The following is a 14,061-nucleotide window of genomic DNA, read 5'->3' on the forward strand; positions in this document are numbered from 1 at the left end:
TTTTACATGTGAGATTAGATAGAGATAATATGTATATATAGATATAGATGATAAATATATATATATATATATATATATATATAGGTGATACAGATATAGATGATACAGATAGATATGTAGTTGTTTCTGTAAGGTATTCAGGGTTCATCTAGCCCATTTCTTTTTTAATAGTATTCTTTTTTTTTAGTAGAGAAAATTTTAAGTATTGTACTCTGAAGATTAAGCATAAAATAAATTAGTTTTGTAAGTAGACGGTTCTTTTCAAATAAGCAAGAAGACGGCATGAGGTCACCTCGCATTCTATATGAATACACATGACTTATTGATTTATGTTTTGTCGTTTAGGTGCCGAGTGCTTGCGTGTAATAGTAATGGTTTTAACTATTTGGAAACATGATGTGTTGAAGTCTATGTCCACTTGCCACCTGTTATTCTTGACACCTTTCCTGGCCTGAGTATGAAGAATGACCTTTATTCGTGCCAAATATGTCTCAATAGAAACTACACCAAAGTTAGAACAACCCGGAGTTTCTCATTAGCCATAAAGAAGAATGCAATCATTTCAGGAAATGGATGGGACTAGAAATCATTGAAATTATCCAGACTCAGACAAATCCCACGGGTTTCGTTATGTGAGGAACATAGAGTTAAAACTATAAGACACGCTGGGTATTGTGGCACACACCTTTAATCTCAGCATTTGGGAGGCAGAGGCAGGTGGGTTTCTCTAAATTAGAGGCCAGCCTGGTCTACACAGTGAATGCCAAGAGAGCCGGAACTACAGAGACAGACCTCTCTCTCTCTGTATAAGGTAAAGCGGGAGAGGGGACACACACATGAATAACAAAGCAGGAGATAAATATATTCACACATGATGGGGTCTATCTGATCATCTATATGGATACATATGGACATAGAGTAGAAAAGGAACCCACAGGCATCAAGGGCGGCCAGGAGAAGGCACTGATCGAAGTATATTATGTGCACACTGACCGCATCACACCCAAACCCATTACTTTGTTAGATTGCTTTCCCCACCGCCTCACAAGTGTGAATGAGGGCACCGTCTGCACAGATGTCCCCATAGGCACTTTAGGTCGCTGTGGCCACTTCTGTACTTCTTCTCCCTTTGTATGGTGGCTTCTAACAGGCAGCTGTACTTATTCCCTTACAATAACAGGGCGACCCAGAAACAGACCGTGACAGCAAGAAAATCAGATTGCAGAAGGATGTCCCCTCACACTGTGCTTCGTCTTCGTCTTCCCACACCGAGTCTTCCAAGACGAAGTGAGTAAGGCAGGTGGGATCAACCGGGGCAGCTCATCGGCCTTGGGGGTGACAGGACAGAGAGCTTTCTCCTGCACCAGAACCCGCCCTGGCACTGGTGACTTGGGAGCTAATGGTTCATTCGTGTAGGTCTTGTCCACAGAGGCCTCGTGAGAACTGGCACTTCTATCAGCAAACAGACTTAGCGAAAACATTTCCACTAAGGAACATTTCCGAGGACTACTCTTTATAGTGGCATTGAGGGTGAGCTCAGGGACCAGCTAAGCAGGGTGCTCTGCCTCCCAGCTGTCTCTTGCTGGATTTCTCTTGCCATGGAGGAGCACTTATAGTAGGCAATGAGGGCTTAGACTGATTTAATCCCTACTACTGTGTAGGCATAGGGACAGAGAAGAAAACACTATTGCTATATTAGCAGGATAGAAAATGGGGAAAATCTGCTCAAAGCCCTGGGTTCCTCCTGCTGGGTGTTGCTTGGACTTGGAGTAGCTCAGGCTCAGTGCCTGCCTTAGAGACAAGAGCTACGCGGCTTTCGTGCGTGAGTGAAACAGACGTGGCAGATGTCAGAGTAGTGTCAAGGCGGTGTGACCATAAACAGTAACTTACTTTCTCGGGCTTATTCAAGAAATTTCCTCACAAGAGACTAGGCAAACACAAGGGCATTTTTGGGGGTGGGGGTAGGCAGGGGGAGCATAGCAGCAGACACAGGAGTGTGTGTGACAGAGGTGGCATCAGCAGCCCAGGCTGCCTTTTTGTCAGGGTAAAGCACAGATAGATGAGAGATGGGGTGGTCAGAGACTTCCAGCTTAGTGAAAACTCCAGGTTGTGAGACCTCACAGGGCAGCAACCCTCAAACCTGACCCTTCCGCAGCGCAATCAAAGGACAGAAGGTGATGTGTATTCTGCTTTGACTGCCCTTGCTCCCCAGGACTCCCAGGCCCTCCTCGGAGTCCTCAAGAAAGGAAATGCTTCCTCCTCCACCTGTGTCATCCTCTTCCTCCTCCTCGTCGTCTTCCTCCTCCCAGAAGTCAACCAAAACTGCACACAAGAGGTCAAAACCGGATGCAGAAGCCTGTGGTCAGGATCCTCCCAAAAGTGCCAGCAGTACCAAGGGCAACAAGGACTCCTCTGTTCCCAAGCACAGAAAAGTGCAGGCCAGGGGCTCGGAGCACAAAGTAAGCAGCAGAGATGGGCGAGGCAGAACAAGGGTGGCCAGGACATTGGTCTGTTTTAGTTTGACAAACTCTAGCTGGGTTTAAAGAGCAAATGGGGGAGGAGCCCTTTATTAAAGCAAACCAGAGGAAAAATCAGACTCGGGTTCATAATGCATTTCTGCCGCAGGTTCAGATGCTTGGCGTGAGAAATGGGTTAGTTCAGTTCTTCTTGGATACTTCAGTTATTGATCATAAGGAATAAGTCAAGAGACCTGGCTTCCAGTTAGCCTGGGGCGTGCTGGGGGCGGGAAGACTGCTACTGCTTCGTTGGGTGTTCCCTGCTCTTCCCCTGTAGCTCCAGTTAAATCCCTAGCTCAACCACGGTCTGACTTACTGGGCACACCGTGGTTGCTGCTGGGGCAGTGATCCTCTCTGCTGAGGGGTGATGTGCATGTGTTTTCAAGGGGTCTTCTGGAGAACCCGCAAACCCGTTCCCAGTGCCTTCTTTGCCAAATGGTAACTGTAAACCAGGGAAGCCACAAGTGAAGCCTGACAGGTAAGTGCCCCTTTCCTCCTCCCCTATTTCCCCTTACCCCTCCCCCTTTGCTTCCCCCACCCCTTCTTCCCCAGCCCTACACTACTGCCTTTATTTCACCCCACCCCCTTTTCTCTTGCTTCACTCCCTTTATTTCCCCTCCCCGCTTTGTTTCTCCCTGCCCCCCCTTTCTCCTTTTTCATCTTTTCTTGCCCCAGGTAGACATTTTCGGTTTGTATGACTCACACCTGTCTTTCTTCCTTATTTTTGCAGACAGCAAGCTGATTTTCATATGAAGGAGGCTAAAAAATTGAAGTCCAAAGCAGAGGCAATGGTCAGTCTTGGTTTTTATGTCCTTGGTTAAACTGGGGTCTCTGTTCTGCCATGTTCCCCACCTTGGCGTATATGGATGGGGCAGCAGGTGGGAGGACCATGTGACAGTGGGTTCAGGGGTGGGGGCAGCAGGAGGGGTATGGCTGCTGTTAGCCACAGTGTAATGTGAGCAGGATAATCAGGGTCTTCGTGACTGAGACCCCAGGTCGTTTAGGGGGGCAGTGTGCAGTCTGACTGTATACAGACTTACAAACTGAGTAGAAGTTGGTTTATGGGATGTTGGTTTCATGCATAAATGCTTTTCCCCCCAATTCACTACATTTGTCCTTGAGATGCACAAAATGAATTATTATTAAATCAGTCTGTCTCCACTCTCAACACTGTACAAGGTGAGGAAGCCTGTTTGCACCCCACCGTTATCTTTTGCATGCTAGTTGGCCATGGGAAGGCAGTGGCCAGTGCAGGCTATAAACATGTCCTCGCTTGCAGCAACTCTCCTAACCTGTGAGCCTCTGAACTTCTGCAAGGGGGATGGTTTGCTGTCAACTGTAGACATCAAGTGTGGTCTTACGTCCGTGCAGCAATTTAGTGGGGTCACATGTGCCCTGAGTCTTACGTTTTTTGGGGTGAGGGTTGTGCCACAGTCAGCAACAGCTCTCAGAAGTCAGTTCTCTCTGTCCACCGTGGGGGTTCCAGGGGTCAGACCCTGTCGTCAGGCTTGGGAGCAAGCATTTTTGCCCACTGGGCCATGTCATTAGCCTCCTGGAAGGTTCTCTGGACAGACTGCCTCTGGAGCCACGTGCAAACCTGTTGGCTTTTTGTGACTTGACTCCTTTGTCCCCTTTTGCCCATTGTAACTTTGGCCTGTGCCTTTCTACCCAAGGTTGTGGGTTCCCTGATAAAATGGTCCTTGTGCTGTGAGGGATCTCAGCCGTCCCCTTTGGCCCTAGCACTGCCGCTCCCCCAGACGTGGGCCGTGTGACAGCTCAGCTCGTGCCAAGCAGCGCTGTGTTCTCTGCTGCCTCTTTTCCAGTGCCAGGCTGCTGCAGGAGCTGCACAACTCTTTCTGTTGGGGGCGACTACTGTGCACCATAAGCAGATACCAAAAGCTTACCTGGCCTTAGACACCATTAGCTTTTGACTGTGTCGGTATTCAGAAGAGCTTTGAAGTGTCTGAAATGCAAGCACATGCTTGTGTATGTGCACGGACGTGCGTGTGACACACCAGTTTATCCCTCTAGTGGTGGTAAGATGCAGGTCGCAGTAGCAGGGGAGAGCCGTTTCCCTACCCCTGGCACACAGCGGCAACACATGGAAATCCAGAGCAGCCTGAGAGGGATCAGCCTGTTTCCCATGTGCATCTTTGCTGTTTTCTCCCCTTTGGAACACAGCAGATGGGAGCATTAGCAACACCTACAAGCTGACCCATGTTAGCCAGATGCGCTCAGTGTGTGATACATATGCAACATGCAGGGAAACGGACCGCTTGCCACATTACCGCTCAGCTGAACTGGCTGCATGCCACTCAGCAAGATCAAGTGACCCACTGTGTCTTCAGGATGGTAGCAGACCACCAGTATCCAGTATGTTCATATTCACACATTTCCTTGAGGGGGTTTCGAGAGTTTGTCCTTGTTGGCCCAGGGCATGTCCTTGTACAAAAACACCAACATGCCAAAGGAGATTAATAGTCTGTCGGGCTCCAAGTCATCAAGTGATCAGTGAGATATTTTATACGAGATGATAAGCCTCAACCTTCACAAGGAAACCCATGTCTGCTCTGGATGCTGGCTCGCCTGCTTCTCGGAGGTAGCCTGTGAGTGACTGGATCACAGCCACTAATGGGGCTGTGCCCTTTTGTTTGGTGCAGTTCCGAGAATCATATTAATATAGGATTCCTTTCTTTTTCCTTGTGAATTTTTGCTAGAAGACTCTTTCCATAGGTCAGAGCTGACCACTATGGCTATTCATCTGTTCTGTTTGTTCTTTCTCATGTCTCTCTAATCAGGAGTACATAAAGAAGTTCCAGGGCAGAATGTGTGGGTAAGAAACTGAGCGGGCACTCCCTGTGGTCTCACAGAGCCTGTGTCTTCCCCCACAGGCGGACAAGACTGGAAAGGCCTTCAAGTATTTGGAAGCCGTCCTGTCTTTTATTGAGTGTGGGATGGCTAAGGAGTCAGAAGGCTCAGCAAAGGCGGCGTATGCTGTCTACTCAGAAACCATAGACCTCATTAGGTAAGTAATGGGGTGTTGAGCGTCCTCCAGACCTGCCTTTCTCCTCTCTGGGTGTGAGGACAGCACCTGCCTGTCGCGACCCAGGCTCTGTTACCTTTTTCCGAATTAAAGTGTGTTGTAGACCAGGGCACACAGCATAACTGGGTGCAACAAGGCCATTTTGGCGAGTGCTCTGAAGAGAACACCGAGTCTCGGGAGGGTGCTTTTCCCAGCTTAGGTTTCCTATCAGATGTCTCCTCCAGTCCATGCTCCCTGCATGTCACAGGGGTTTAGTGAGGATGTGGTCAAGCTTGGTTGCAGGAGAGAGCAGGCTCAGGGCCAGGTCTTCTGAGTGGCTTGTGGTTGCTCTTAACCCCTGCGCTTCTGTGCCGCACACAACACATCTTCATTTCCTCTGGAAACCGGAGAGGGAGCTAGGACGGCCAGCACACCCGGGCTCCTGTACCCGACCTGTTTAATCTCAGACACTTTTGTCTCCCTGCAGGTTCACAATGTCACTAAAACCCTTCTCAGATACCACGGCGCCAGCACAAGAAAAGATATTTGCCGTTTTATGGTGTGTAAAATTTGATTCATTATATAAATAGCACTTTCCTTTGATTAAACTTTATCTAAAAAACCCTTGAGTTTGAGACCAGCTTGGTCTACATAGAAATGCACCTGCCTCTGCCTTGCCCGTGCTGGGATTAAAGGTGTGCAGCACCACAACTGGCAGGAGGCAGGTGAACGTGACCATGGTCATCAGGAAATGGTGTCTGCCGTGCTCTTCTGCCCCCTGGGGGGCTCTCTGGTCTCAGGACTCAAGCGATGTTTGTGCACTTGTTGCCAGCGTGGCAATGTGGAGTGCAGTGTTGTGCCCGAGGGGAGAACCCAGCGTGCTCACAAGGGCCGCTTGGCAGAGTCTCTCAAGGCAGGAGTGCTGGCCTTGAGGTCACCACAGTTCAGAGTAACCTCTGGTTTTGTTTGCAGTTTGCGTTGCCAGTCCCTGGTGAACATGGCGATGTTTCGATGTAAAAAGGACGTAGTAATGAAGTATTCTCGCACGCTTAGTGACCACTTCAAGAGTTCTTCCAAAGTGGCCCAGGCACCTTCTCCGTGCATGGCAAGGCAAGTGTTAAGTATGGCTAAACAATGCCCAGCCGTGTCATTCACCTCTTGCTTGTGTGACGCTTTATGTGCATGTGACTTTGGGTTCTTCAGAAATCATGTAGTTGGCCCTCATGTGCACTGGATCCCTAAACCGAAGCCGTTTAGGCTGATGTGATAACATACAGGGTACAGTGGTCCCCTCTTACCTGCTGAAAGGTACGTCCCAAGATCCCCAGTGGGTTGCCTAAAATTACAGCCAGTACTGACCTTCTGAGGATTCCTCACACATGTAAGATTCCCCTACTGCTGCCAGCACATACTCTGCGAACAGAAACCGCTCGCTTGCGCTGTCAGGTGAATGTTGGAATGTGTCTCTCATGGTCCTGCCCAGTGCAATTTGTTGTCTAAGACAGGAACTCACTCTATAACCCAGGCTGGCCCCCAAATTTGTGCTCTTTCTGTCCCACCGCCCAAGTGTATACAGCACTGCACCCGTGTTTGGTTTCTTGTCCGTCACGGAGTCCTGTTTCTTCTGGGCCTTGCTTTTAGAGAGCATTAAATATAATACAGACCCATTTGTAGCAATCAGAAAGGGAGGGTCTTCAAGCGGCCTCTTACAGAATGTCCTTTGCCCTTTCTGGCAGCACATATACTAAAATCAGAACAATACAGAGAAGATTAGCATAGCCCTTTTGCAAGGATTGTGAAATGTTCCATTAAAAAAAAATCCTAATGGAGCCTAGACCAAGGGCATATGCTGTCAGTCATGTGATTTAGCTAGGGTGGCTTCATTATAACCCTCGCACTGCCAGGATGCAGCAGTGACCGCTGCTCTGGGCAGCTCTGACCGCATGGCAGCGTCTGCCTGACCCGTCTTTCCATCTTTTGTCATGCTTACGTGATGGAGCTTTTTCATCCTCTGACCCAACTGAAGCATGTAAACTTGTAGAACCAGGCCATCAGCCAGGAACAGGAGCGAGAGGTCGTGGGGCTCCTGAACACCAGTCACTGTGCCCAGGCTGCTGCTGGTCTGTTTGATCTGTGTTACTGACCCAGGAGGAGTTTTCAGAACCAGGCATGCACTTCACCTTTATGGTGCTGTGACCCAGGGAAAGAAAGAGAAAGGTATAGTAAGTGATTCAGGCAGTGGCTCTGTGTGGCTCCACGGGTCTGAGAGTCAGGTCTGAGCTCAGAGGCTCCTGCCTACCATGTGTGAGGCCTCGATTTAGTGTCTAGCTCGGCAGAGGGATGAGGGAGGGAGTCACATATGAAGTCTGAGTCCAGAAGAGCGTGGTGGGAACCCAGGTCAGTCTTCCAGATGTGCCTTTGATCTTGTAGGAGTGACTTTAGCAGTGATTACTGTTTGGGGGCACACACCCTGAAATTTAGACTGCAGTCTAGAGGCTGGTCTGTGATCTGCACGTCTCTCTCCATCCTTGCAGGAGCACAGGCGTTCCGTCTCCCCTCTCCCCAATGCCTTCTCCTGCCAGCTCTGTGGGGTCCCAGTCAAGTGTTGGCAGCATGGGGAGCAGTGGGGTGACGGCCACCATCAGTACCCCAGTCACCATCCAGAACATGACCTCCGCCTATGTCAACTTCACATCCCACGTCCTTAAGGCCTTTGATCTGTGGGATCAGGCAGAGGCCCTTACAAAGAAGAATAAAGGTGAGGGGCTCTGTGGCAGCAGCCAGTGTGGCATGCGGGTGGGAGGTGTTTCGGTCCAGGTTTACATTCTCTCTCACGAAGCAAAAGAGAGACGGGCAGTCTCTCTTCCTAGTCCCTCTGCTCTGCTTTATAACCAAGTTCCAGATCTTCCTTGAGGTCTGTGGTGTGAGCTAGATTCCCGAGGCTAGATCTCTGCCTTTAGCACTCCGCCTCCTCTCGGATGTTGGCATCGTTGTTTCAGCCTGAACTGAAATGTTAGCGAAAAGAGCAGAGCCAAGCGAGCTGTGCTCCGGCTGTCCCCTGGCTCAGCACACTTGGGATGGAGCGGCACGGCCCCAGGGTTGAGTTTGTGTGTTTCCAGCATTAGTTACGATGGCTAGCTACAGTCGAAGACATACAGCATAGCAAATATCACTGAGACCTAATTGGGAAGGACCGGGAACTCCATCCAGGCTTGAGTCAGGGAAAGTGAATATACAAGTGCCCAGTGGCCACAATTAGGTTTGCTTCCTGGTGGAAGAAGATGGCGGGCGCAGGAGCTCTCGAGCGCCGGAGCTCTCGATCTCCCCACAGCCTCTTAGCCTTCTTGGCAAACTGTCCCCTCTCCTCTCATGCACCCGTTGCTCACGGCGCACCAGTCAGACACACGCACCACTGTTCTAGGTGTGAGTTCCGGGTTTTACTCAGAAGGGAGGGCTGTCAAGAATTAGCCATTCACAGCTTCATGCTAGGCAAGCCACAGGATGCTGTGGGTATACGACCTCCAGACTTTGTTTTCATTGTAATGTGATCTGTACAAGTATTTACTCATGTTGGATTTGGATTTGATTGCAGACTTCTTTGCTCAGCTCAGCACAAAGGTGCGTATCTTGGCCCTCAACAGCAGCCTGGTGGACCTGGTGCACTACACAAGACAAGGTCTGCAGCGGCTGAGACAAGCTCCCAAAACTCCCTAGTACAGGCTGGGATTACTTGATGCCTTGGAATGTCTTTGCACAATTGGAAGCCTTGATCAGTGTAGACAGCTGTCCGACTGGGATGGCACACTCAAGAAGTGAAACACCATGAGATGGCCAGAATGCTTGCCCACTCAAACCCACAAGAGCTGTGTGGCCATTGGTTGGACACTGGTTAGCAGAGCGGATGGTGGGAAATGATCTGCCTTTCCTAACGGAAGGACAGAAGTGCAATTGGAGCCTAGCTGGCACATGGATGGTCTAGCGACATTTCTGTTTGTTTGTTTTTCTGTTTGTTTGAACAATAGGATACAATTTGCAGAGGAAAGGACGAGAAGCAGTTTCTGGTCCACAGCAGATTCCTGTCATCTCAGTGGCCATATAAGTTCACTTCCAGAAGGAATTTTTTTTTCAAATAATAATTTTTGGTGAAGGGTTTTATTGATATATTTTTTTCTTTTCAAGTTTTAAAGAAAATATTGTTTAATAAATTGTGATGGCCACCTGTAAAGCAGAAGTCGTGAAGCTCCACTGTGCTACTTCCTGCAGTGAACAGTGGCTCTGATGACAGTGTCATCCTTTAGAGGATTGAAGGGGCCGCCCCCGTCCCCAGTGCCTAGAGTCCTGCACTGTCTAGCTCTGGCTTCCTCGGGTCTGTCCTAGAGTGGCAGCGTCTAGATCCAGGATCCATCTTATGGTCTTCCCCACATCCCAGAAAGTTCTGCACTCCCTGCCTCCCGCCACCACACTCCTGGAAAGTGACTGGCTAAGCAGCACCCGTGGTGCATGTGGGCAAAGGGAGCCACTGTTGTTTGCCTTGGGTGGGAGGCGGACGGACTTCCTCATCTGTCAGAGTCCCCGGTGCCGACAGTGCTGTGGCAACTCGTTGTCCTTAGTCAACGAAAGTGAGGTCTTCCTACAGAAGCTGTATTTTTCTGCTACAAATTATTTTATATTTATAGCAAAACTCAACCTTCCAAAGCCCGTTGATTATCCATGGGATACTGCCTCCCCAAAAGAATATGGAGATTTGGGGTTTGGGAATCCACTACCACACACCCTCAGTCCAGACCGACTTCTCAGGTACGGTGATTGGATACTGAAGACCTGTGACCTTCCCCAGCCATACCCGCCCCCATTGATCAAGTCCACGTTGACAGAGTGAGAGCACACACGGACTTCACACCTGCCCATAAGCACAGGCCTTTCACTGAGAGTCAGAAGTGAGTACTGGAATGCTCTTGAGCGTAGCGGTTTTAAAAGCCAATTCTCTACCCCTGCAGAAAGTAGAATTTGCACGTGTTATGACTGTTTTTCCCCTCCCCCCTTCCCACCCATCTCCACTTGCTACCAGCCTTGCTGTGTGTTTGTATCCAGAGATGAGTGGAGACGGAAGACCCATCTTATGAGGATGCCTGAGGTCCCCGGAGTGGGGGACGACTTTATCTTGGTAAATCCACACAGGGGCTGCAGGTGGGTGTGGTGCCAGGTGTTGGTGCGTCCCTCCTCGGCCTCTCGGCCTGCTTTGGATGGAGCCAGAGAAATGGCTGCCCTGTGCGTCTCTGTTTCCTGTAAAGTTGTTGTTCACTGAGCACGTGGTCAGTCGTCCTCGTCACCTCTCGAGCAGAGTCTGGCTCGTGTAATCACACACGGCTCTTTTCCCTTCTCCCATGGCTGTCTGTATCCCTTGCTGTACCGTGGAAACGAGCTGCCCGTCGGTTGTGACCGGTTCTAGTCTAGACAGATTTTGCCAAAGCATGTGTGTCCTGCCAGTGGCCCACTGTGCCCCTTGACTGAACACGCTCAGCCCGTGCAGGAAGAACGGGCTGCCTCGTCCTTTGTACTGGATGTTTTCTCTCAACTCTAGACTCCAGTTTCATTTGTACCTTGAAAACTAATGAACTTGGACAGACCTGTTTGTAGTAATTTGGTGTGTAGATGAGAAAGAGAGGGAACACAGTGGCCGGTGAGTGCTGTTGCTGCTCAATGTGGAAACCTGAAGATCATGTAAACAATTTTGCACTTTTCACTATATGCTCACAGTTCCCCAGGGCAGCACTTTCCCAAGGCGATTCATCCGGAAGGACTATAAAATGAACCCCTTGAATGCGTGATGCTACAACCGTAGAAAAGTATATACTTCCTGGTGAGGGAGGCGGCGTGTTGAAGAGTGAAGGGCAGTCTTGCCTTTGCCTTACAACGGGTGTGGATGGCCATACATGTAGAAGCCCTTCTAGATCATAAAAAATCCTGTCGCTAGAACCAGTTGTTCTCCTTCATGGTGCCAAGAGGGCAGGCCCCGTGGGAGCAGGGATTGCACGGCAAGTGTATCCTCTGGACAGAAAGGACCCCACCCACCCCTCTGTGCGCTCTAATTCTAGGTCTTAGGATGTTTAGAGTGGGCTCTTCCCCGTCTTGATTGAAAATGTGCCTTAACTGACACCTTATGTATTCATGTTAGGGACAGGACCTCACCCTTAGGATTCCTGCTTAGAAAGCGCTGTGCGCTGCACAGCTACGGTCCCGATGCAGAGGATGAGATTCGTCTAGACGTATTTGTGCCTTTGTTGACCAAACAGCTTCTGAAGTGATGCTCTTTGTTTTGCCACGGCTTCAAGGGCTGATGTTTACTTTGCTGCTTTGTCAAGTCTGAGGTCTGTCTGTGCATCTTAAGGTAAATGAGTTGGGCTTTACAAAAATATCTAAACTCTTTCCATGCCCCCTGCTGCGAATCCCTCCTCTTGGTGAGCTACCTTTCCCAACACTACCAGTCCACCACTTCGTTGTTCATTCTTTCCCGAGAATATTCCAGGCTCCTTTTAGAGACAGAGAAGTGTAGGTTTTCCTCACTGAGAATGAGCCAACCGCTCTGCAGCTGTGGAGAGGGTAGGTTCTGTTTGGATGCCTCCTTCTCCCTGCCTCCTCTCCTCCTGTTGGTTTTGGTCTATTTGGAAATAATGGGTGTGAGGACGTTTCCTGTGCCTTAAGGGATGTTAAAGGGCAGAAGGGCATGATGTTGGGGTATTTCTGCCAGGTGGTCCTCCAGTGTGCAGTCCGGTCATGCTGGCTTCCCACTGAGAACAGACACCTGTGGCCACGCCCTTCTGATGATTGACAAGCACATTTCTTCAGGCGGCTGTGAGTTTCCTAGGGGTGAATGACACACTATATTTTGTTCCACTGTGCGTCCCACATTGCAGTCACTGTGATGACCAAAGTGCCTCTTTCCCTACCTAAGAGGGAGCCAGAGGACGGGAAGGAAGCTTAGAGCTCCTTGCGAGCCTGGATATTGCTACATCTGTCCATAGGACGGACACTGGAATAAGGCCACTGACACGCAGGCCTCGCTGCATTGCTGGGCCGCACCGTGGTTGACCTGAGGAAGATGAACTCGCTTTGCCTAGGTGTTTTAGCAATACTCAATACAGGCAGTATTAGGTTTGCCTTTTGTTCAGGCCACGACGTGTATTGCTAATACTGCACACCCTCACAGTCTCATGCTGGGGTGTGTGCAATGTCTGCTCTGAATCTTGTTTTAATTTTTTCTGAATGTGATCATGTTTTGGATGATACCTGAGCAGGGTTGCCTTTTTTTATTTATTACCATTATATATTATATTATATATTATATATTTTCTTTCTTGTAATGTTAGAGGAAAGTCAAATCTTGGTATTATTGAAATTGCTTTAAAAAGGAATAGGTTGCCCAGGTGATACTGCAAATCACCGGTTTGTTTTCCTTTGATTACCATGGAACACAATGGGTCTGTGCAGGCTGGGGAGCCTCTGCTCCCGGTGAAGATGGAAAGCAACAGTGGAAACACCACATTTTTATCAGCTTCAGCAATGAGACTGCAAACTTGGGGCTTTTGTGAATAAAATTTAGCTGCCTTGTAGAATCCTTTGAAAGAGGCAGACATGATCTGTGAGAATTTTTTTTAAAAGAAAATCTGCAAAAGATCTTTCCAAAGATAATGTGCCACAGATCTTTTGTTCTTCTCTGTATTGAGGATTAAATGCTGTTTTAAATGCAATTGACTTGTTCATCTTCACAGTCTTTCCACGAGATCAAACTGTAGAAAAAATATTTAATAAAAATTTAGAGAAATCATTGGAGTTGAAACTGTGGTTTTTATTTTGCTCAAATATGGTGATGCTTGTTTGTTTGTTGGGCCAGGGCCTGTCTGACACCAAGGCCCAGCTCGGGCTCACAGGTCCTCCTGCCTCACCCTCCCACCGCTGCCACAAATGGCTACACCAGGCAGCCTGCAAAGCTGCCAGCTCCAGTCAGTGTTGTCTCTCACGCTCCCACGACTTCCGCTGCGTCCACGGTGCATTCAGATTGTTGATGTGAGGAAAGGAGGAAAGAATGCCACGTCACATGCTTCAGTTTGCTGTAGCAGACAAGCTTGTGGAGTCCTCAGCCAGCGCTGAAGGGCTGGAGGCCTTCTGGCCCTTAGGAAACACCGCAACAAGACTCCAGCTCTGACTTCTTGGATTTGAACCTCAGCTCCCTAAGCTCCGTGGCTTTGGACGTGTGACTTAACCTCTCTGGTCTTTTCGTTCATGTGCTTTCTACTCCATCAGACTAAAAAGGCCATGGAGATTGGTTTAACCCCATTTTCAGTTTTCCTCCTCTTAGTCTTGATGACACAGACCCATGGAGCAAGCAAGGTGAGTAGCGTTGGTGTGGGAAGTGGGAGCCTGTGCTGTTGACACAGATCTCAGCTGAAGGGGGCCTTGAGAGATGAGCCATCAAAGACAGTCCTCCGTGTGATGTTTCTGTCACAGAGACTTGGACGACCTTAG

General features: G+C 49.2%; 1 protein-coding gene and 1 non-coding gene across 8 annotated transcripts in view; both read left to right on the plus strand.

The window, feature by feature from the left end:
• The window catches only part of Aff1 (ALF transcription elongation factor 1), a 172,999-nt gene extending 159,631 nt beyond the window's left edge, over positions 1 to 13,368 (plus strand). For 6 of the 7 annotated variants that reach the window (XM_050155848.1, XM_050155849.1, XM_050155852.1 and 3 more), the window contains 9 exons: positions 1,181 to 1,287; positions 2,213 to 2,459; positions 2,903 to 2,994; positions 3,247 to 3,307; positions 5,408 to 5,541; positions 6,026 to 6,097; positions 6,511 to 6,648; positions 8,073 to 8,296; positions 9,131 to 13,368. In XM_050155848.1, the coding sequence (XP_050011805.1) occupies positions 1,181 to 1,287; positions 2,213 to 2,459; positions 2,903 to 2,994; positions 3,247 to 3,307; positions 5,408 to 5,541; positions 6,026 to 6,097; positions 6,511 to 6,648; positions 8,073 to 8,296; positions 9,131 to 9,252 (1,197 nt within the window). In that variant the 3' untranslated portion in view covers positions 9,253 to 13,368. Of the gene's footprint in view, positions 1 to 1,180; positions 1,288 to 2,212; positions 2,460 to 2,902; positions 2,995 to 3,246; positions 3,308 to 5,407; positions 5,542 to 6,025; positions 6,098 to 6,510; positions 6,653 to 8,072; positions 8,297 to 9,130 lie in introns of those variants that run through there. The other variant, XM_050155854.1, reaches the window with a different exon arrangement.
• LOC126509763 (U6 spliceosomal RNA) lies at positions 7,261 to 7,368 on the plus strand. Its single transcript, XR_007594251.1, has one exon. It is a non-coding gene; the product is annotated as a U6 spliceosomal RNA (small nuclear RNA).
• Positions 13,369 to 14,061: the final 693 nt, after the last annotated feature.

Source organism: Alexandromys fortis, unplaced genomic scaffold (assembly GCF_014885135.2).
Source record: "Alexandromys fortis isolate MF-2015 unplaced genomic scaffold, M_Fortis_MF-2015_v1.1 scaffold_87, whole genome shotgun sequence".
NCBI lineage: Eukaryota > Metazoa > Chordata > Mammalia > Rodentia > Cricetidae > Alexandromys > Alexandromys fortis.